We start from the raw sequence: 23,857 nt of genomic DNA on the forward strand, positions 1-23,857 counted from the left end.
AGGAGGAATTCACAGAATGCATACGGGATTGTTTCTTAAAACAGTATGTTACAGAGCCGACAAGGGAGCAAGCTATCTTAGATCTGGTCCTGTGTAATGAGACAGGAATAATAAACGATCTCCTAGTAAAAGATCCTTTCGGAATGAGTGATCACAGTATGGTTGAATTTGTAAAACAGATTGAGGGAGAGGAAGTAGTGTCTCAAATGAGCGTACTATGCTTAAACAAAGGGGACTACAGTGGGATGAGGGCAGAATTGGCTGAAGTAGACTGGAAACACAGACTAAACGGTGGCACAATTGAGGAACAGTGGAGGACTTTTAAGGAGCTCTTTCATAGTGCTCAACAAAAATATATTCCAGTGAAAAAGAAGGGCGGTAAGAGAAGGGATAACCAGCCGTGGATAAACAAGGAAATAAAGGAGAGTATCAAATTAAAAACCAATGCGTATAAGGTGGCCAAGGTTAGTGGGAAACTAGAAGATTGGGAAAATTTTAAACGACAGCAAAGAATGACTAAGAAAGCAATAAAGAAAGGAAAGATAGATTACGAAAGTAAACTTGCGCAAAACATAAAAACAGATAGTAAAAGCTTTTACCGATATATAAAACGGAAAAGAGTCACTAAAGTAAATGTTGGTCCCTTAGAAGATGAGAAGGGGGATTTAATAATGGGAAATGTGGAAATGGCTGAGACCTCAAACAATTATTTTGCTTCGATCTTCACAGTGGAAGACACAAAAACCATGCCAAAAATTGCTGGTCACGGGAATGTGGGAAGGGAGGACCTTGAGATAATCACTATCACTAGGGGGGTAGTGCTGGACAGGCTAATGAATCTCAAGGTAGACAAGTCCCCTGGTCCTGATGAAATGCATCCCAGGGTATTAAAAGAGATGGCAGAAGTTATAGCAGATGCATTCGTTATAATCTACCAAAAATCTCTGGACTCTGGGGAGGTACCAGCGGATTGGAAAGCAGCTAATGTAACGCCTCTGTTTAAAAAAGGGGGCAGACAAAAGGCAGGTAACTATAGGCCGGTTAGTTTAACATCTGTAGCTTGAAGCTATCATTAAGGAAGAAATAGCGGGACATCTAGATAGGAATAGTGCAATCAAGCAGACGCAACATGGATTCATGAAGGGGAAATCATGTTTAACTAATTTACTGGAATTCTTTGAGGATATAACGAGCATGGTGGATAGTGGTGTACCGATGGATGTGGTGTATTTCGATTTACAAAAGGCATTCGATAAGGTGCCACACAAAAGGTTACTGCAGAAGATAAAGGTACGCGGAGTCAGAGGAAATGTATTAGCATGGATAGAGAATTGGCTGGCTAACAGAAAGCAGAGAGTCGGGATAAATGGTTCCTTTTCGGGTTGGAAATCGGTGGTTAGTGGTGTGCCACAGGGATCGGTGGCTCGGACCACAACTGTTTACAATATACATAGATGACCTGGAAGAGGGGACAGTGTAGTGTAACTAAATTTGCAGATGACACAAAGATTAGTGGGAAAGCGGGTTGTGTAGAGGACACAGAGAGGCTGGAAAGAGATTTAGATAGATTAAGCGAATGGGCTAAGGTTTGGCAGATGGAATACAATGTCAGAAAATGTGAGGTCATCCACCTTGGGAAAAAAAACAGTAAAAGGGAATATTATTTGAATGGGGAGAAATTACGAAATGCTGCGGTGCAGAGGGACCTGTGGGTCCTTCTGCATGAATCCCAAAAAGTTAGTTTGCAGGTGCAGCAGGTAATCAAGAAGGCGAATGGAATGTTGGCCTTCATTGCGAGAGGGATGGAGTACAAAAGCAGGGAGGTCCTGCTGCAACTGTACAGGGTATTGGTGAGGCTGCACCTGTACAGGGTATTGGTGAGGCTGCACCTGGAGTACTGCGTGCAGTTTTGGTCACCTTACTTAAGGAAGGATATACTAGCTTTGGAGGAGGTACAGAGACGATTCACGAGGCTGATTCCGGAGATGAGGGGTTTCCTTATGATGATAGATTGAGTAGACTGGGTCTTTACTCGTTGGAGTTCAGAAGGATGAGGGGTGATCTTATAGAAACATTTAAAATAATGAAAGGGATAGACAAGATAGAGGCAGAGAGGTTGTTTCCACTGGTCGGGGAGAATAGAACTAGGGGGCACAGCCTCAAAATACGGGGGAGCCAATTTAAAACCGAGTTGAGAAGGAATTTCTTCTCCCAGAGGGTTGTGAATCTGTGGAATTCTCTGCCCAAGAATGCAGTTGAGGCTAGCTCATTGAATGTATTTAAATCACAGATAGATAGATTTTTAACCAATAAGGGAATTAAGGGTTATGGGGAGCGGGCGGGTAAGTGGAGCTGAGTCCACGGCCAGATCAGCCATGATCTTGTTGAATGGCGGAGCAGGCTCGAGGGGCTAGATGGCCTACTCCTATTCCTAATTCTTATGTTCTTATGTAACACATTCCGGAAGGGTGACATGTGATGGGAGATGGACAGGTGGGGGGAACCACTCAGAGCCAGTCTGATAAGGATCAACGAATCAATGTAACTTCGTTGATAGCAGTAGGCCAATCGGTGGTTTTGTAGGAGGGTCGCACACCTTGAAAAATATATAACTGTCGATGTAAAACCTCTGTTCTTTGAAGGTTCATCCGTGAACCCTTCCCCTGCATGCTTGAATAAAACCAGTTGAACCCAGGTTTCGTTCGAGTGATTTCGTGGTCGCATTAACAGGCGGGTGTCAATTCCTTATATCAGGGAGTGCACCTTGAAGAAAAGTCTTCTTTTTACCCCAACTTGATTGAATTTTTCACGGCGATAATCAAAAGGGTCAATGAGGGCAGTAGTATAGTATAGTATTAGGCAGTCCCTTGTATCGAGGATGACCCGCTTCCACACCAAAAAGGGATGAGTTCACAGGTGTTTCAATGAGGGACATTTCAGGTCCCAAACTACATATTGAAGGGTGGAAAATGCCTGTGCGTGGATTCTTTTAACGTGGCGTGACCGTTGCACAGCAACCATCACATGGGCTTGACAGAGCTTGATCTTGATCCAGTGGCAAGGGTTAACCAAGACGACTGGAGACCAAGCTCTGCTGCACGGACCTCATGCGCACACATACTCCTACTATCCATAGATGAGGACAGTGCATATGATGTAGTGCATATGGATTTTAGCAAAGATTTTGATAAGGTCCCATTTGGCAGACTGGTCACGAAAGTAAAAGCCCATGGGATCCAGGACCAAGTGGCAAGTTGGATCCAAAATTGGTTCAGAGACAGGAAGCAAAGGGTAATGGTTGATGGGTGTTTTTGTGATTGAAAGGCTGTATCCAGTGGGGCTCCGCAGGGCTCAGTGTTGGTTTTTGTGGTATATATCAATGACTTGGACTTGAATATTGGGGGTGTGATCAAGAAGTTTTCAGACGACACTAAAATAGGTTGTGTGGTTGATAATGAAGAAGAAAGCTGCGGACTGCAGGAAGACATCAATGTACTGGTCAGGTGGGCAGAAAAGTGGCAAATGGAATTCAATCCCGATAAATGTGAGGCAATGCATTTGGGGGAGGTCTAACAAGGCAAGGGAATACACATTAAATGGTACGACACTGAAAAGTGTAGAGGAATAAAGGGACCTTGGAGTGCAGGTCCACAGGTCCCTGAAGATAGCAGGCCAAGTAGATAAGGTGGTTAAAAAGGCATAGGGAATACTTGCCTTTATTAGTCGAGGCATGGAATACAAGAGCAAAAAGGTTATGTTTGAATTGTATAAAACACTGGTTAGGCCTCAAGCTGGAGTACTGTGTGCAATTCTGGTCACTACATTACAGGAAAGATGTGATTGCACTGGAAAGGATGCAGAGGAGATTTACAAGAATGTTGCCTGGACTGGAGAATTTTGGCTTCGAGGAAAGATTGGAGATGCTGGGTCTGTTTTCTTTGGAACAGAGGAGGCTGAGGGGAGACTGGATTGAGTTGTATAAAATTATGAGGGGCCTCGATAGAGTGGATAGGAAGGACCTGTTTCCCTTGGCAGAGGGGTCAACAACCGGGGGCATAGATTTAAAGTAATTGGGGGGAGTTATAGAGGAGATAGATGGGGAAATGTCTTTACCCAGAGTGGTGGAGGTCTGGAACTCACTGCCTGAAAGGGTGATAGAGGCAGAAAGCCTCACCACATTTAAAAAATACTTGAAGCACCGTGACCTACAGGGCTATGGACCAAGAGCAGGAAAGTGGGATTAGGCTGGATAGCTCTTGATCGGCCGGCGCAGATACAATGGCCTTCTTCTGTGCTGTAAATTTCTGTGGTTCTATGATTTGATACATGCTTGAATGTAGATATTGTTCACAGTAAACACATCAGTGCAGTCTAAACACAGAGTAATTATCCAAGCCCTTTTTTATTAAAAGACTTGTTAAAAGTGTGGTGAATAGACTGTTATTGTAAAGTTATACACGTGGGGGTGCAAATTCGGTCGAGCCTAGTTGGGGCAGTGTCCTGGGCGAAGCAGTAAATTTTGCGGCAGCAAATGGTTTGCGTCTGCCGCCGCAAAATTCATCAGCTGGGCCCGGAGTTTGGAGCGGGGCGCTAGGCCAGCTGGGTAAGGGAAAATCCCAAGCTAAACAGCTGGCCTTGGAACGCCATAACATAGGCCTGGGGTGGGGGGGAAAACTCAGAAAAAAAAAAACACCAAAAACATTCCCAATGAATAGCTCATGCCACCACAACATAAATCGACAAAAAAAAAATACGGAGCAATAAAGGTCGGGCAGCTACCAAAAGTCAAGCCGGTGTTGCAACCAGGGACGATGCACATTGGCTCGCCTCTCCCGGGCGGTACCGCTCCACCCACCGTTGATACCGGCACTGAATGTCTCGGCGGGGCGGTGGAAGCTGGCTGCCCGGGCGCTAGTGCTTTCCTCCGCCATTGCCGCCCCTCTGGGGAGCTAAGAGGAGCGGCAGAAGACTTAATTTCCAACCAATGTTGAATTATACTTTACAAATAATGGAAAGTGATTAGGGTGTGAAAATGTCACTCTAACACAGGCTTTCTGGTATTTAAACCTAAGTTAAAAACTGATTCAGTCATACCTGTCCAGGAGCATAGCCAAATCCTCGATTCTTCAATTCACTTTATAATTCTTGTTTGAACCCCTGACGTTTTAAGTATATATCAACAGATTATTCCAATATATATATTCAAAGTGGAAAGCCATCAGACGTGGCTGAGAATGGCAGACAAAATCAGCGGAGAGCAAGGGAAATCACCACAAGGGTCGATACCAGTGTGGATGCAAAACGCCCCAGTTGTGGCCTACTTCTTGAGTCACGAACAACACCAGTTCACAGCAGAAGAGAATTAGCTGAGAAACCAATAATAGAAAGAAGCAAAAATCTGCCAGGCACAGCCATTGGGGCACAACACCAGCAGGACAAGGTACATAGTGGTGACTCTAAGGAAGGGGAAAATACATCAGGTGCAACTAAAAATGGTCTGCAGAGATAGAACACAAGGCAGAATTTATTTTATAATTTTAATTGACCAATTGAAACAAAAGCTATTTTCTTTTTATATGTCAAAATTGAGGGTACATCATTACCTTCAGGTTGCTGTTTGCATATAACAGAAGATGGTGGCAAGGCCAAGAGACAAAGTTGAAGATTTGTTCCACTCTCTCTCTGTCTGACACACACTCATTCTCCCCTCCACACACATACTTCATTCTTTCTCTCTCATGGAGCTTAAGTCAAGTGGAATATACAGGGAGTATGTGCAGACACAAGATTTTTTTTAAAGTATTATAACTAAATATACATATATATGTTTCACCATTTATTGTGTTTTCAAATATTGTATTGCTGACTTCAGAAAACATTCTACATTTACATTTAAAAGAAACTTCCTTTAGTATCAGCTTGGCTTAGTTGGTTGCACTCTCCTCTCTAAGTCAGAAAGTAGTAGGTTCACGAAGATGAGCACATAAAATATCAGTGAAGTATTAAAGCAGTACTGTATTGTTAGAGGGCTGTCTTCAGGATGAGACATTCAACTGAGGCCCCATCAGCCAGGTGAGGTGGACGTATTAGATCCCATGGCACTATTCAAAAGGGACACCAGGGAGTTCTCTGTGTCCTGGCCAACAAACCTCCCTCAATCAATGCCACCAAAAATATAGATTACCAGGTCATCATTTCTTTGCTGTTACGGGACCTTGCTGTGTGTGAATTGACTACATTTGCCTATATAACAACAATGACTGCACTTTCAAAGTAATTTATTGACTGTAAAGCACTTTGAAGCATCCTTATTACTTGATACGATTCCTTATATTAATGCTGGTTCTTTTAATATTTATGAAAATATTATTATGGAATGTTGTCCCTCCAATACAACATTAAGAATACATTACATCAACAACTTACATTGAATGTAAGGAACATCCAAAGGTGCTTCACAAATAGGCCTAAAAAGAATGTACGCCGAGCCACAAAAGGAGATGCTAAAAGAGGTAACTGAAGGCAATTGAGCAGGTTTTTTTAAAAAATGTTTTAAAATAGAGGACAGGGTTGTGTAGAAGTTTATGGAGTAAATTTCAGACAACAGGACCAACGCAACTGAGGGCTGCATTCCCAATGCCAGGACAAAAGAAGGGCAAGGGGCTGAATGCACAAAAGGCATAGTCAGAAGAACTATGTTCAGGGGAGGATGTAGTGCTGCAGGAGATTGCAGAGATAGAGGTGGTGATGAAATCATGGAGGGAATTGAAGATAAGGACAAGGATTTTAAATTTAATGCTGAGGTTGGGATACATGTATATCAGCAAGGATCGGGCTGATGGGTGAGTGAAATTTAGTGCAGGACAGGATGCATGCAATTATTTAAAGGATACAGTTATTCCTAGTTTTTACGCCAAAAAACGCATCTTTAAATAAATTATACTCCTATATCTCCATTACAGTAACATTAAATATGGCATCAATATCCAAGGGTTTTTGGTTAAAACAATAAACCACTACAAAATATCATTTCTTGATTTCAGTTATATGCTTCCGAACATTAAACAAAAATATCACATACCTGTCACCACAGCAGTATGGTTCTCCCCGCATGAAATAAACTGTATATTCTTCTTCTTCAACTGTTCTACTACCTTTGGCACTGAAGATTCAAAAATGAATGTACCATGTCCTAATTGGCCAAATTGGCCAAAGCCAAAGGCATACACATGCTCCTCTGTAGACAGATCAAACAAAGGATATGGAGTGAAGTTGCTCATAAGAGTACAAAAGTTACCAATAAAACATAAAAGTTGACAATTTTGCCCTTTATTACCAACCAAATCTTGTGGTCAAGAATCAGAATGCTCATTTGTTTAAGATAGACAATTTTAGTGCCATTTGGCAAAAGAAGATATTTATTGGCAGGCCATTTGAAGCAGCACTAAGAATCTGCTACCTTATGCAGAGCAGAATTTTAAACATTTGTATCCATGTAAATGAGATAAAGTATTTCCAGAAAATTAATGTAATACAAGTACAGTATGTAGAATTCCATTGGACTTTTAAAAAAAAAACTCTGATACCTGGTCATTGCTATACCAAAATGTTAAGAAGTTTATTGAAAAATAAGAGCCCAGAATTTGCGGTCGAAAGCTTCCTATGGGAGGATGTCTTTGATTGCAAAGATTTCTTCAAAAGTACCTGTTGTTCCTGGAGTTTCGGAGCTGTCTGGTCCTGGGCCTTTACACGAAGGCCTGCGTAGAAGCCCACATATCCCAGTAGCGTATGGGTTTCGTACGCATCACTAGGATCACGTAGGCCAGCCCAACTTATCAGGATGGGTATTCCTATTCATACTTATGGAGATTCCAATCACCATAAGTATGAATGGAAATACCCCAAAAACACACAAGCACTTAAGATTTAAAAAAATGTAAATCACATATTTAAAATCAAGATGGAATTCAATTAATTATTTAAAACAAAAATGTAATTTTTTGAAAATTAAATTTACATATTTTAAAGGGTCTGAAAATAAACTTACTTTATTTAATAGGATTTTAAATGTTTAAATTATTGAAAAAATTTATTATTCTGTGCTTTAAAGATCTTACGCTGATAAAAGCAGGCCGTAAGAATTTGAAGGGCATTCGCTGGGCAGGAGTTGGGCAAATAGCCCAACTCTCCGTCCGTGGAGGCCCTTTAGTTTCGGAGGCTTGCGATCTGTCAAGAGAAAATTTGGATCAATAGAAATAACAGGGTAAATACAATAATTTATAAATTCAATCTCGTAAACTCAATAGCGGTGCATAATAATGGCGAACTAACAGTGTTTCGATGTTATTATTGCTTTGAAACCAACCGATGTAGCGCATGCGAATCTAATCACGGAAATCCTGAAGTTGCAGTCAGTCATTCGCTGCCCTGACACTGGCTGCCCTGTACCCCACCACCACCCGATCCCAATCCCCCTATAGCTGGCATTCAGTGTTATCAGTGAAACCGACAAAAACTTGGGCTTTTCCGGTATATCACTGTTAAATACCCCATTAAATGTTAGGCGTTGTTGAATTAGATGTAATTGAGATATTAACAGCATATTGACTGCTGAACAAACATATGGTCCTGAAAAACCAATTTTTAATTTTGTGGAGTGTCAAATTTCTCCATTATGATAAAAATTACAATTTTTAAGAAACATTAAAAAAATTATATTTAAAAGTTTGTTCTTGATTATTTTAGGTTCTACCTTATCCCCATGTTAGAGCCCGGATCTTTGTTTTGCGCTCTGTAACATTTTTTTAAAAGTTGGGATAAAAACAGGTTCTCATTTCCTGCTTCCCTGTCTATGATAATTCATTGTGATTGGCTGCTTAAACAGCTTCTTGACGTCACAGCAGATCGTGTTAGAGATTCCCCATTATAGAGCACTACAATCTCTCGCGCGTCGAAAAAGACAAACTTCTTGCCGCGGAGATCGCGAGCTTTCTTCGGGGCCAGCGTCAAATGCCTTTGCTTCTCCTCTAACCGCAAACTCCAGGCCAATTTTCATCAATTCCAATATTTAAACAGATGCACAGATGGAGGCGTTGAAAGTGTATCTGTTTTCTCAAAGTCTCAGTGCTTCTCTTTCTTTCCCTTTAGTAGCAGTTTTAGATAAATCTACTCAGGTCTATTTTAAACTTAAGTATAGGGAAGCAACTTTTATAGCACTATAATTTAATGTACTATCTAGAACATGCTTAAAACTTAAGATGTAGTTCATTTGAGTGTGATTTTCACATCAATCCTTGAAATTCATTTTGACAAACTACAAACATACCTGTAAGAACAACAGTATGACCTCCCCCACAGGAAACGCGAGTGACTTTTCCTGAAATACCAGGGACAGGCTGTGGGATCCGGTAATTTACTGGCTGATCACATGGTAATCCCAACTTTCCATTGTCAGATTCTCCAAATGTATAGAGCTGTCCATCATCTGTGGGAACCAGATAAAGCTGCATTGTGGTAATCCAGTTACTGATGCCCCTACCATGTTAACCTGTGAAACTACAATCACTGGGTAGCTGATTCAAAATCTGCAAAACTGTTTAGAAACCAACATGGGCAGATGATTGGAAATGGAACTACTGCTTTAAAATTGCACAAAGCGGGTTTCTAAGGACAGCAGTAACATTTCTGCAACAAGATGAAATCTGTAACTGCAAATGTTTTTAAAGTTTGGTGCAAAAATGTTACCAATTCAGAAACATTTCATGGTCTTGACAATTTCCCTACTTTTGGTTTGTAATACCAGAAACTTACAATTTTTTCCAGATTTTAACATGAAACAAAGTTATACCTATTTTGAAATTTTAAAGCTCCATTCAAGGGGTTTTAGGGAATACTTAGAAGTAATAGATTGTGTGTGTGTCACTACATAAAGATTCAGCAGACTAAAAATTCAAATGGATCAGGGTCAAAGTGAATTGCTCTTAAACAGAAAGTAAAAGGGAAAAGAATGAGAAAAAGTAAATGTCTAAGTATCATGCCATTCATTATCATGCAGATTTGTTACTGTAGCAAACGTACACATTTGAATTTTAATTACATAAATGTATTGATTTGCACAAACATTCACCCCATATATCATCACATCTGATCAAATACTGTGGTCAATTTGTTTTAACATACTTCTGTATGATAATGCGCCAAACGGATTGGAAGACCTTCAAATTTGGCAATATCTAAATACAATTGAAAGTTTTGCATCTAGCATCTGTCCTGTAGTACCTTTCAAAGGGATTACATTGAAAGTGTGGCCTCAGAGATGTCACACCTCAGGACAACACATCTCCAAAGCATCATCTATCCATTGGCTCAAATGACCATTCAATTAACTAATCATTTTTGTTCTCCCACATAGGCTTACCCTTTCATCTGGAATTTTCACCTGGATCAAGGTGCTGGAAATTTCCAGCTGTTGTGACAAATTTTGTGCTTGTGGCAGAGATACTTTATAGGGCTTTTTGTTCACCTTCTCCTGTTGAACTACAATACCCAGAGTGCACTGCGATAACCAGACAGATAATTTATAAGCAATTGTGCAAAATGAGCAGCATAAACATTTTTTTAAATAATTTCATTTTTCAGCATTTTATGCAGTTTAAGCCACTAATTCAATTTCTGAAGTAACAGAGTTATTTAGTTTGAGAATTCTTTTGTGTTGCTAAGCAGATTGATGTTTGCACCAGAGCCAGCAGAGATGTTTGAGGTATTTTGATACTGGATTTGAACACTGAAAGCAGAGAAGCCACTAAGCCAGGCCTGGCCCATGACAAGTAGCCATTTTTCAGGGCGGTGGTCATGGGGAAAACCTTTGTAGGCAGTGCAACAACAATGACAGTTTCAGCTTGAACTACAAATCCACTACAGAATGCAAGGGGTAGAAATAATGGGCCTGAAATTGCGCTCCCGCACATGCCCGTGGGGTCCCCACAAGTTCCAGGTTTAGGTATGCGAAGCGCATACACCTAACCCCGGAACTTGTGACAGATCCACCGCATCTGCAAATCCTGCCCATCGAAAGACCTTCATAAGGCCTGCTTTTATCAGCTTAAGACTTTTAAAGTACAGAAAAATACATCTTTAAAAAATAATTTAAACATTTAAAATCCTGTTAAGGTAAGTTTATTTTTAGACCGTTTAAAATATGTAACTTTAGTTTTCAAAAAAAAATATTTTTGATTTAAATAACAATTACATTCCATTTTTATTAATTTAAAATATGTGATGTTTTTCTCTCGTTATTTTCAGTGTTTCTGTGTTTTGGGGGGTATTCCCATTTATAGTTATGTGAGTTCTGCATATAGGGAACTCACATAAGTATGAATGGATATCCCCCTACCCTGATAGGTTGGACCGGCCCACGTGATCCTACTGATGTGTATGAAACCCATGCGCTGCCGGGATACGTGTGCGGCTACAAAACCTTTGCCTAGAGGCCCAGGACCTTCGGGACCACCAGGGACTTTCATAGAAATTTTTGTGGTCGGAGGCATCCGCCCATGGGAAGCCTTCAACCGCAATTTCTGAGCCAATGGGCTCAATTTTCCCCAGTGATTTGAGCAGTATTTTTAGCGCGTGCCGCTTTTTTTGGCGCAAGATAAAAAATTTAAGTTTCCCCAAGGAATGTGCTCCAGCGTAACTCAGTTAGCTACGAATTTTTTTATGTCTGTTGTTTTTTGCGTCATAGTGGGCATAACCTGATGTCTGCGCCAGTTTTTGTTAATTATGAAAGTTTGCCCCCCAAAAATTTCTCCTAGATCGGCGTATGTGACCACTCCCAAAAAACTTTATGATTAGTTAAGAAAAAGCAAGGCACATGGAAAAATCGGTGCAGATAGGCGCCATTGTTTCTCAGCGAAGTTTTGGAGGGAGTCAAGAACACTTAAATATGCATAATAAAGATGAAATTCTTTTACCTTATAACGCAGTAAATGGAAGTTTGATGGAATTCTGTAAGTTTTCTTTTTTTTTCCAACTGACACGCCACCACCGAATGTCTACAAACAGGGCTCGAGGGTCGGAGCGTCGGCCTGCAGAATCGATCCCTAGCCGGGATCCAGGGGCTCGGGGCTCGACTGCAAAAGAAGCCCGGGGGGTGGGGGGAGGGGGCTGTGGAAGGCGATCGGAAAGCATCAGAAGCCTGCACTACCCATCAAATCAAGCCCAGGCAGGTGGGAGGGATGTGCAAGGCATACGGAAAGCATCAGAAGCCTGCACTACGCATCAAATGCAGCCCGGGGTGTTGGGGGGTTCCCAATCACTGCGCCTGCTCAGACCTGGATGTGGTCCATACTGACCTTGTGGGGAGAGAGAACAAAGAACCTTGTCCTGCCTGCCTGATGTTTTGAGCTTCTGGCAAAGGTAAAACTTAAACAGAGGGGCAATTACTGACAATGCCATACCTTGTGCAAGCCTTTTGCATGATGGCGCTGCAGAGGAGACAATTGATTCGACGCCATCGCATGAGGAACCTCAGACCCCATAGGGTGATGAGGAGGCCTTACCCATGTCGGGTATATCGAGACAGACATTCGTACCTGCACCTGAGTGATGCAGACTGTGTCAGAAGGCTGTGTTTCCACAAATAAGTTGTAACCGAGATCTGTGAGTTAGTAAAAGCAGACCTGCAACCAAGAAGCAACAGGTGGACTGCTTTGTCAGTTGAAGTGAAGGTTACAGCTGCACTTTCATTCTATGCATCTGGATTGTTCCAAGCTACAATTGGGGATGTGTGCGCCATTTCTCAACATGCAACACATGTCTGCATTCGGCAAGTGATTGCTGCACTATCATAGACAGTCCCTCGGACTTGCTTCCGTTCTAAAAATGAGTCCTTAGGTGACTGAACAGTCCCTGTCACAGGTGGGACAGATAGTCGTTGAGGGAAAGGGTGGGTGGGACTGGTTTGCCGCACGCTCTTTCCGCTGCCTGTGCTTGATTTCTGCATGCTCTCGGCGATGAGACTCGAGGTGCTCATCGCCCTCCCGGATGCACTTCCTCCACTTAGGGCGGTCTTGGGCCAGGAACTCCCAGGTGTCAGTGGGGATGTTGCACTTTTATCAGGGAGGCTTTGAGGGTATCCTTGTAATGTTTCCTCTGCCGACCTTTGGCTCGTTTGCCATGAAGGAGTTCCGAGTAGAGTGCTTGCTTTGGGAGTCTCGTGTCTGGCATGCGAACAATGTGGCCTGCCCAGTGAAGCTGATCAAGTATGGTCAGTGCTTCAATGCTGGGGATGTTGGCCAGGCCGAGGACACTAACGTGGTGCATCTGTCCTCCCAGGGGATTTGCAGGATCTTGCGGAGACATCATTGGTGGTATTTTTCCAGCAACTTGAGGTGTCTACTGTACATGGTCCATGTCTCTGAGCCATACAGGAGGGAGGGTATTACTGTAGACCATGAGCTTGGTGGCAGATTTGAGGGCCTGGTCTTCGAACACTCTTTTCCTCAGGCGGCCGGCCGAAGGCTGCACTGGAGGCGGTGTTGAATCTCGTCATCAATGTCTGCTCTTGTTGATAAGAGGCTCCCGAGGTATGGGAAATGGTCCATGTTGTCCAGGGCCGCGCCGTGGATCTTGATGACTGGAGGGCAGTGTTGTGTAGCGGGGACAGGTTGGTGGAGGACCTTCGTATTACAGATGTTTAGTGTATGCCTCAGTGAATACGTTGACTATGACTTGGAATTTAGCCACGTCCAGACCGGGGTCAAGCAGGCTGAGTCATCGCACCAACCCTCTATCAATCTTCCTCGCTGCCTTGCTCCACCTCACACTCAACAAGCTCCCCGCTAGAGTGGAACTAAACTACAAAACCAATGGGAACCTGTTCAACCTTCATCATCTCAAGGCCGGGTCCAAGAGCACCCCAACCTCCGTCATCGAGCTATAATATGCAGATGACGCCTGTGTCTGCGCACATACAGAGGCTGAACTCCAAGTCATAGTCAACGTATTCACGCTGCACTATATGCCCGTAGGAATGATTACATAAAGTTCCCCATGAATGCATGACAGACTGTGGGCTTCTCCAGGATTGCTGGCTTCCCAAAGGTACAGCACTGCATTGATTGTACCCACATTGCCTTGTGAGCACCTTTGGAGGATTCAGAGATGTACAGGAACAGAAAAGACTTCCACTCCATTAATGTGCAGCTCATGTGTGATGACATGCATCATATCATGTCAGTTGAAGCAAGTTGAGCAACCATGATGTGTTCATCCTACCCAAGACCGTTATATCTGCCATGTTTCAGCAGCAGCCAGAAGAGCAGAGCTGGCTACTGGGAGACAAAGGATATGGCCTTGCTACCTGGCTCATGATGCCTCTACACGTAACCTGGACGGAAGCTGACCGGTAATACAACGTGTCGCATATTTCGATGCACAACATAATAGAGAGGACCATTGGTATCTCGAAACAGTGTTTCCGATGCCTGGACCATTCCGGAGGCTACTTGCAATAGTCCCCTGAGATTGTTGATCAGTTCACTGTTGTGTGCTGCATGCTGCATAACTTAGCCATCATGAGGCAGCAGCAGCTGGTCGTAGAAGACCCACCTGAGATGAGAGTGGCTGATGATAATGATGAGGAAGATGCAGAATACAAGGAGGAGGATGATGAGGATGAGGAAGCCATGCAACTACCTGAACCCGGAGCACGACGGCGGAGGAGGGCGGGCCGTTGTGCCCCTTTAACAATTGCTCGAGCCTTGCGCCATCAGCTCATCCGTGAACGCTTTACTAATGCCCGAGGGCTCAGCGACAACTATTCTACATGGACCATGTTTACTGTTTGGAACTGTTCTGTAATGTTGTGCTATGTTAATGGAACAAATGATGGAAATGATTCTTGTTTACTTCAAAAAGTTGTGTTAATAATCGAACAAATAATGGAAATTATTCAGTTATAATTTAAAATATATTTTATTCAAAAGTTTAACAAGTATTTCTTTGTACTTAACTTAAATAAACATATTCTTGTATCGAACTTTAAAGTTTTTACTTATCATTTACAAACTCTAAGATCATTTACTAACGTTTACTAACTTGTAAATTTACATAACTTACAAAAAACTTTAATTTGAGAACAGTTACAACAGTAACAATAATAATAACAGCCAAGAAAGGCTGCACCCATCTCTCTTCCACCTTATTCTAAGACCACCCGCTGCGCTTGCTCTTGGTGACTCCACCACCCCTGCCCGCAGGCGGTAGCGCAGTGTTTCTCGGGATGGTACCAAGCTTATTCTTTCGAACATCTCGGGTAATGCGTACTACTTGATGGGGGGGCAGCCGGTAATGTGGAAGGCCCAGCTTGGGCCTCTTCAGAGGCTGGTCTGGGGATTGGAGTGGGAGTGGTAGTTGATTCGGTCAATGGGCGCGGGGTCTAGGCGTGTTCCCTTAGTTAGTAATGCGTGCTAACTCCATCATTCCCTCCCTCATGTGCCCTGACAGTTTCTCAACTACCTGCAACATTCCCTCCCTCATGTTCACCGACAGTGTCTCACCTACTGTGACATGCCCTCCCTCATGTTGAACAAAAGTGTGTCAACTACCTGCAACATTCCTTCCCTCATGTTCACTGACATTGTTTCTGATGACTGAGATATGCTCTCCCTCATATTCCCAGACAGCGTTCTCATTTCTCGAGAGTGTTGTTACTTCTCCCGACAGTCCCCATACCTCATCACCTACCCCACTTATCGTCTCCAGTAGCAATTGGGTAAGGTCAATGCTCTCCACATTCATTGCCATCATGTGAACCACATCTGTTAGATCCTGTACCTCAAGAGAGCGCAGTTGAGCTCTCCTTTCCCCTTCTCACTCTGGGTGTGCCTTGCTGCATCCCACTGGGACCTGCAGCCTGGGATGGTGGGGCCCTGGGCGTGCTTTGCTGCAGCCCACTGGAATCCTCAGCCTCGGACGGTGGGACACCATAGAATGTCCCACCAACACTCAAACCACTACTCAGGGTAGGGGTTAGCACCTCAGTGAGTGGCACCTGCACGTCCTCCAAAGTGAGCACAACAGTGGGGACTTCATCCATCCCCTCCCCCTCCCCCCCATGTCCTTGGTCTGGAAAGCGTGATTGGAAGATGTGCTCCTCTGCAGCAGCTCAGAGTGGGAAAACCTGAGAGTTTGGTAAGTGGGAGAGTTCGGTGAAGTGGGGGCGGGAGGTGTTGCTTTGCCTTGTTTTTTCTAACTTCTTCTGCAGAGCGGCGGCATACCTGAGCTGGAGCAGACCGAAATCCGAGAGTGGGGATAAAAGCCACAGCATACCTGCAACTTCAAGGAATCTAATACAGCCAGTGTGATCTCCTGGACTAGTTTCGATTGCCTGCATGGGTCGGAGAGATTTTTTCCCCAATTGGCCTGGGTTTTTAAATTTGTTTTTTTGCCTCTCCCAGGAGATCTCACGTCTCCAGGTGGGGAGAACTCTGCTGTGTGGCATCACAGGTAAGGCAGGTAAGTGATTGGTAGTGATTGTGGGCTAAGTTTTTATTTTAAATTAACATATAGCATATAACTAAATTCTAAAAACTAACCTTTATTTGTTTAACTAATTCTAAAATATTTAATATAGAGGGTGTGGCTGCCTCCTGGAGCAAAAGGTCCAGGTAACTTTCTCCCTCCCTGATGTCTCGCAATGTGTCTGCAGCTCGGACTCCAGCTCCTCAACCCGGAGTAAATACTTTGGTATTTATTGGGTAAATACTTTGATTAACACTAAACGAATTAATTAAATTAAATGGGAAAACAGGAAAAGTGTTGCTGCTGCAATATGTGGGAGCTTCTGGTCGTTTTGGTCCAGGGCAACTACATCTGCAGTAAGTGTCTGCGGCTCGACGAACTTCGGCTCCGTAGGAGTAATGTAGGGGACGGCATCAAACAGGAAATTAGAGATGCATGTAACAAGGGTACTACAGTAATCGTAGATGACTTTAATCTACATATAGACTGGCCAAACCAAATTCGTAATAATACTGTGGAAGATGAATTCCTGGAGTGTGTACGACCAGTACACCAGTGTTAGACCAGTACATTGAGGAGCCTACTAGGGAACAGGCTACCCTAGATTGGGTATTGTGCAATGAGAAGGGGTTAATTTACAGTCTTGTTGTGCGGGGTCCTTTAGGGAAAAGTGACCATAACACAATTGAATTCCTTATTAAGATGGAAAGTGAAGTAGTCCAATCCGAAACTAGGGTCCTAAATCTAAACAAAGAAACTACGAAGGTATGAGGAATGAAATTGACTATGATAGATTGAGAAGATTCATTAAAAGGCATGACGGCGGATAGGCAATGGCTAACATTTAAGGAATGAATGCATGAATTGCAACAGTTATACATACATACATTCCTTTCTGGTGTAAAAACACAAAAGGAAAAGTGGCCCAACCATGGCTAACAAAAGAAATTAAGGATAGTAGTAGATCCAAAGAGGAGTCATACAAAGTTGCCAGAAAAAGTAGCAAGCCTGAGGATTGGGAGCAGTTTAGAATTCAGCAAAAAAGGACCAAGAGATTGATTAAGAAGGGAAAAATAGAGTATGAGAGTAAACTGGCAAGGAACATAAAAACTGACTGCAAAAGTTTCTACAAGGACATAAAAAGAAAAAGATTAGTGAAGACAAATGTAGGTCCTTTACAGTCAGAAACGTGAGAATTTATAATGGGGAACAAGGAAATGGCAGAACAATTAAATATTTTGTTTCAGTCTTCACAGAAGAGGTCACAAATAACGTCCCAGAAATGCTAGGGAACCAAGGGTCTAGTGAGAAAGAGGAGTGAAAGGAAATGATTATTAGTAAGAAAATAGTGCTGCAGAAATTAATGGGACTGAAGTTCGATAAATCCCCAGGGCCTGATGATCTGCATTGCAGAGTACTAAAAGAGGTAGCCATGGAAATTGTAGATGCATTGGTTGTCATCTTCCAAAATTCTATAGATTATAGAACAGTTCCTGCAGATTGGAGGGTGGCAAATGTAACCCCACTATTTAAAAAAGGAGGGAGAGAGAAAACAGGGAACTACAGACTGGTTAGCCGAACATCAGTAGTAGGGAAAATGCTAGAGTCTATCATAAAGGATGTGAAACAGGACACTTAGATAATATCAACAGGATTGGACAAAGTCAACATGGATTTATGAAAGGAAAATCGTGTTTGACAAACCTACTGGAGTTTTTTTTGAGGATGTAACTGATAGAATAGATAAGGGAGAACCAGTGGATGTAGTGTAATTGGATTTTCAGAAGGCCTTTAATAAAGTCCCACATAAAAGGTTAGTGTGCAAAATTAAAGCACATAGGATTGGGCGTAATATACTGACATGGATTGAAAATTGGTTCACTGACAGGAAACAAAGAGTAGGAATAAACGGGTCTTTTTCGGGGTGGCGGGCAGTGACTAATGGGGTACCGCAGTGCTTGGGCCCCAGCTATTCACAATGTATTATTTATATAAATAAATGATTTGGATGAGGGAATCGAATGTAATATTTCCAAGTTTGCTGACGGCACAAAAGTAGGAGGGATTGTGAGTTGTGAGGCGGATGCAAAGATGCTGCAAGGCGATTTAGATAGGTTGAGTGAGTGTGAAAATACCTGGCAGATGCAGTATAACGTGGATAAATGTGAAGTTATCCACTTTGGTAGGAAAAACAAAGACAAATTATTATTTAAATAGTGATAGCTTGGGAAATGTCGATGTACAAAGGGACCTGGATGCCCTTGTACATCAGTCATTGAAAGCAAACATGCAAGTGCAGCAAGCAGTTAGGAAGGTAAATGTTATGTTGGCCTTCACTGCAAGAGGATTTGAGTACAGGAGTAAGGAAGTCTTACTTACCTTGGTGAGACCACACCTGTAGTAGTGTGTGCAGTTTTGGTCTCCTTACCTAAGAAAGGATATACTTGCCACAGAGGGAGTGCAGCGAAGGTTCACCAGACTGATTCCTGGGATGGCAGGACCGTCGTATGAGGAGAGATTGGGTCGACTAGGCCTGTATTCACTAGAGTTTAGAAGAAAGAGGGGGGATCTCATTGAAACGTATAAAATTCTGACAGGGTTGGACAGACTGGATGCGGGGAGGATGTTTCCCCTGGATGGGAGGTCTAGAACAAGGGGTCATGGTCTCAGGATACGGGGTAGGAAATTTAGGACCGAGATAAGGAGAAATTTCCTCACTCAGAGAGTGGTAAACCTGTGGAATTCTCTACCACAGAAGGCTGTGGAGGCCAAGTCTTTGAATATATTTAAAGAGATAGATAAATTTCTCGACACAAAATGTATCAAGAGGTATGGGGAAAAAGCGGGAATATGGTGTTGAGATAGCGAATCAGCCATGATCATATTGAATGGCGGTGCAGGCTTGGAGGGCCGAATGGCCTACTACTGCTCCTATTTTCTATGTTTCTATGTTTCTTCAGGCTCGTCCTCGTCTGAATCTTCTTCTGCATCGTCAGGATTGGCCTCAAGTTCTGCAAAAATAACAGAACAGACAAATGGTTAGCAGCAGAGGAGGGGGCAGGGTAGGTGGTGTGAGTAGACTCACACAGCGCAGGCAAGCAGGCTGATTTGAAGGACCATGATGAATGATAGCACATTGCATCAGCTAGCGGAGACATCCCCATGAACCCGTGCAGTACTTAACATTTAGTAAAGTCAGACTGTGGAATTTGCAGGACTTACCCTTTCCCTCGAGTGTGGGCCCAACTTGTGCAGTGGTGGTTGCTTTTCTCCAGGCAAGACCCATCAAAGCAGCGACCCTCTCTTCCAAGGCTTTCAGTGGGTCCAGATTTTCCGGGCCTCCTCCTGTTTGAGTTCTTTCTCATTTGTTGTGTGCCACTTTCCTCTGCAAAGATGAAAATATAACTTTTTAGAGAGGGTGTCTTTCTGCTGGGTGGGGCATATACAGATGGTCACATTTACAATTCCATTGAAAAATGAAAATATTACTTACACTAACTACTTGACCAAGGTGCTGCCCCTGCTTTTTGCACTGGTCTCCAGACCTCGGAGTGGTCAACATTGCACAGTAATCTGCAGCAAGTTCGTTCCAGCGTTTCTTCATTTCTTTGGGTGGAACTTTTGTGTGACCTCTGCTGGTGTCCAGCTCCTGCCATCTGACCTCAATCACAGTAACTAGTGCCTCCACTTCATCCTGCAAGAAATTCTTGGCCTTTGCGCCGCGTTGCAACTTGTATTGCAGCTCCGATTTTTCCAATGATAATTAAAGTTCTCACACAGCACTCAAAGTTCTCATATACACAACTGGCTCCTTAAAAATGGCCGATTGTAGACCGGGAGCTGGACTGCGCATGCGCGCCCATAGGAATCATGTCAAAAATGTCCTTTTTTTTTTCTCGCCTGCGCAGAAGGGGTGGCATAATTTTTTCGGCGCAGACATTTGGCTCTACCCTGAAGCTACAGGACAAGCTGCGGATGCCAATTTTTAAAAATATAGAGTGGGGAAACTTGGCACATTTATTTTTGGAGCAGTTGTGGCCTAGAGAAACAGGCGTAACTCTGGCAATATGCCAAAAAATGGCTTTAGGCAAAATTGAGCCCAATATCTTTTATAATTACGTGAATAATATAACTAAAGAGGTAAGGGGTTTTGAGGAAGGATAAAACAAATAAAAGTACTTGCATTTTAAGTAAATATTTAATAATGTAAATAACTGCGATAGAGGTTTTATGGAGGAAAGAATATAGTTACTTCCATCTTAAACAAGATTTGAAGAGTGGTGGCTAAATAGTATTAAAAGTATACCTGAGGCCTACATCTTTTAATATTCATAAACTACCATAATATTTTAATTCCTGTCATTCATACGATATTTTATTCAGAAAATTTGTGTTACAGCAATTGGAAAATTGCTGTTTAGTTTCAGCCACAATGGGACATCAAAACCACATTCCAGAAGCCAGATAACCTGTGAGAAATGCAACAGGAGGTCTGCTCGTATTTAGTAAAAGAATTTGATGCTGAGATCTTAGATGTTGTGAAATTGAAAAGAATATTTTCTCCAAACAGGATTCCTCCTTGCCCTATCTCAGTGCCATTTGAAATATATTTTCCACCCTTCTTTAGGAAATGTATCCTTCTTTGCCAGAGAGTAGGCAAGTAATCTATTCTCAAATCTCTGCTGACACTCGTGCTGATCAGATCTGTGATTTTCTCTGCCTTCATCTAGGGAGGATTGTCTACTCAGTGACTCTTAGACGACCCGTTTCAGCGAGCTCACATCTGACCTGCTCCTGGTGCATTGTACACCACCACAAATTCACCAGACTATCTACAGCATATTTCAACTGCATTTCCTTCTTTATGCTCTAAATCCTCTTTGTTGGGATGATAAAAATCAAGAGGCAAACACATTTTACAGCAAAGATACAGTCAAACAGCATGATAGACCACAAGTTTTTTCAGATAGCTGTATGCATTCAATAGATAGAAACAGTAATAATGTATAAAATGAAAACATTTAACAATAACTGCTTCAAATCAATGAGAGCAATAAAATGTTTATCACATGGGGCTAAAAGGGTTAATTTATGAGGACAGGTTGCATGGACTATTCTTGTATTCTCTTGAGTACAGATTAAACGGTAATCTAATTGCGGTTTTTAAGATGATTGAAGGATTTTATAGGATAGGGTATATACTTCCTCTGGTGGGGGACTGCAGAAAAAGGGGACACAACCTTAAATTAGAACGAAACTGCTCAGGAATGAAGTCAGGAAGCACTTACACAAAGGGTAGTGGCAATCTGGAACTCTCTCCCTCAAAAAGCATGTTGAGGCTAGTTCAATTGAAAATTTCAAAACTGAGTTTGATGTGTGTTAAGCAAGGGTATTAAGAGATATGGAACCAAGGCGGATAAATGGAGTTAAGATGCAGATTAGCTATGCTATAACTGAATGGCGGAAAAGGCTCAAGGGGCTGAATGGCCTACTCCTGTTCCTATGTTCTAACATGGATATGGCTAGTAAACAAGTGATAATCAGTTTAAAGCCTTGAATTTGCTGTCATTAATACCTGTTACAAAGGCAGAATGGTAATATCCACAGGAAACCCAGCAGATCGGCTTTCCAACGTCTACTTGATGGGGCAGACTGACATTGCTTTCAGTATCAAGGCCGATTTGTCCCTCAGAATTGTCACCCCACATAAAGAGATTCCCATCCTCTAAACAAAAAAACATGTTCAATCAAACAAGTAAACAAACTAAAAGCAAAGTGAAAACTACAGCTCGTGAAAAGTTACTCCTCAACTTGAAATAAAATAGTATTCAGAATAAAAGTATGCACACTTTTTACAGTATCACATGTTCAATATAATTCCACACTTGGTCTGTATCCAGTAAATAACAGCAGTAATTAAGGAAACGATTATTGCAGTAAACAGTTAACTTTATAGTGAAGATTAGATAATTTAGACTTCTCAGTAACTGGAAGTTTACCATCAACTGTTTTAGTATAAGTAGATAGCATAGTGTTGATCACTTATTTGGAACTGATATAGAGAGGATAACTCAACAGGTGTATTCATTTAATTATTCAATTTTGTGCCTTTGTATTTTATTAACATTTTCTCTCCTTAATAGTTTTTAATTGTTGTAAAGCACTTTGTGACATCCTGAGGACATGAAATGTTACATTTACATGTTATATAAATGTAACATAGTTCTTCCTTTATTCCTGAACTCTAGATTCGTGAACACCTCAGCACTTCTACAGTGTTGTTGAGGACAAACTCCCCAACAATTTTTCCATTCTCACACCTGTGGATCCAGTCAAGAGAGTGTAAATGAGAGCAGAGATTGATATATGAGCTCAGGTCTCCCTGTAAATGTAAAATACATTTAGAAATAGAATCACAATCAGAAAATAGATTTATTGAATACATTCAAGATAGTTTCCAAATGCAGCAATTCTTATAGCTAAAAACAGAGCAAGCAATACTCGATTTAATCACAGGTAATGAATCAAATATAGTTAATGATCTGGTAGTGAGGGAACATTTTGGAAACAAAGACCATAATATGATTAAATTCACTATCACGCTAGAAGAAAGAAACAAGGGCTACAAAACAAAGAAGCAGTTAAAAAAGAATTGACCACAATGGGGCAAGAGAAATTGAGCTAGTAAATTTGTGGATCAACAGGGAATCTACTCAAGAAGATAATTAATGGATTACAAAGGAATTCAATAATATTGAAAGACACATGTGTTATCGCTACAGTGATATAATGATTGGCCATAAGAGTGGTTGGGTAATAAAGAGAGCGAGAGAGGTTTGTAAGTGTGAAAAATTGAGGCAAGAATAAGGAATTCGAGGATTATAAAAATGAATGAAAGGTAACCAAGAAAACAAGTAGGGTGAAGAGGAAGTGTGCAAAAAAAAACTTGCAGATGTCATTAAGGATAATAGCAAAGATTTTTAAAGTACATCAACAAGAGAGTGGTAAAGTAACATGTAAGCCCATTAAAAATAGATCTAAGTATGATATTAGAGGATGAGGAATGAGGACGTAGCAAAACTGCTGAATTAATCATTTCTTTGGTCTTAGCAGTGGAAAAAGAGATTACGATATCAGACATACACAAGAGACTAGAAATTACTGAGTGGGAGGAACCTATCGGCATTAATATAAACAAAACATTTAAATATTTAATGGGATTGAAGCCAGACAAATCTCACGGCCTAGCTGATTTCCACCCGACGGTATTAAAAGTCTCAATTTTCGAACATTTACACAACAAAATCAACAAAAGTAATGAAACATTGGCCCGGAT

At 41.9% G+C, this 23,857-nt stretch overlaps 1 protein-coding gene across 2 annotated transcripts in view; it reads right to left on the reverse strand.

The window, feature by feature from the left end:
• The window catches only part of LOC139276034 (X-linked retinitis pigmentosa GTPase regulator-like), a 215,056-nt gene that overhangs the window by 135,523 nt on the left and 55,676 nt on the right, over positions 1-23,857 (reverse strand). For both annotated transcript variants that reach the window (XM_070893415.1, XM_070893417.1), the window contains 3 exons: positions 22,097-22,246; positions 9,326-9,484; positions 7,082-7,237 (listed from right to left, as the gene is read on the reverse strand). In XM_070893415.1, coding sequence (XP_070749516.1) covers positions 7,082-7,237; positions 9,326-9,484; positions 22,097-22,246 — 465 coding nt within the window. The remainder of the gene's footprint in view (positions 1-7,081; positions 7,238-9,325; positions 9,485-22,096; positions 22,247-23,857) is intronic.

This window comes from Pristiophorus japonicus, chromosome 11, assembly GCF_044704955.1.
Source record: "Pristiophorus japonicus isolate sPriJap1 chromosome 11, sPriJap1.hap1, whole genome shotgun sequence".
Lineage (NCBI taxonomy): Eukaryota > Metazoa > Chordata > Chondrichthyes > Pristiophoridae > Pristiophorus > Pristiophorus japonicus.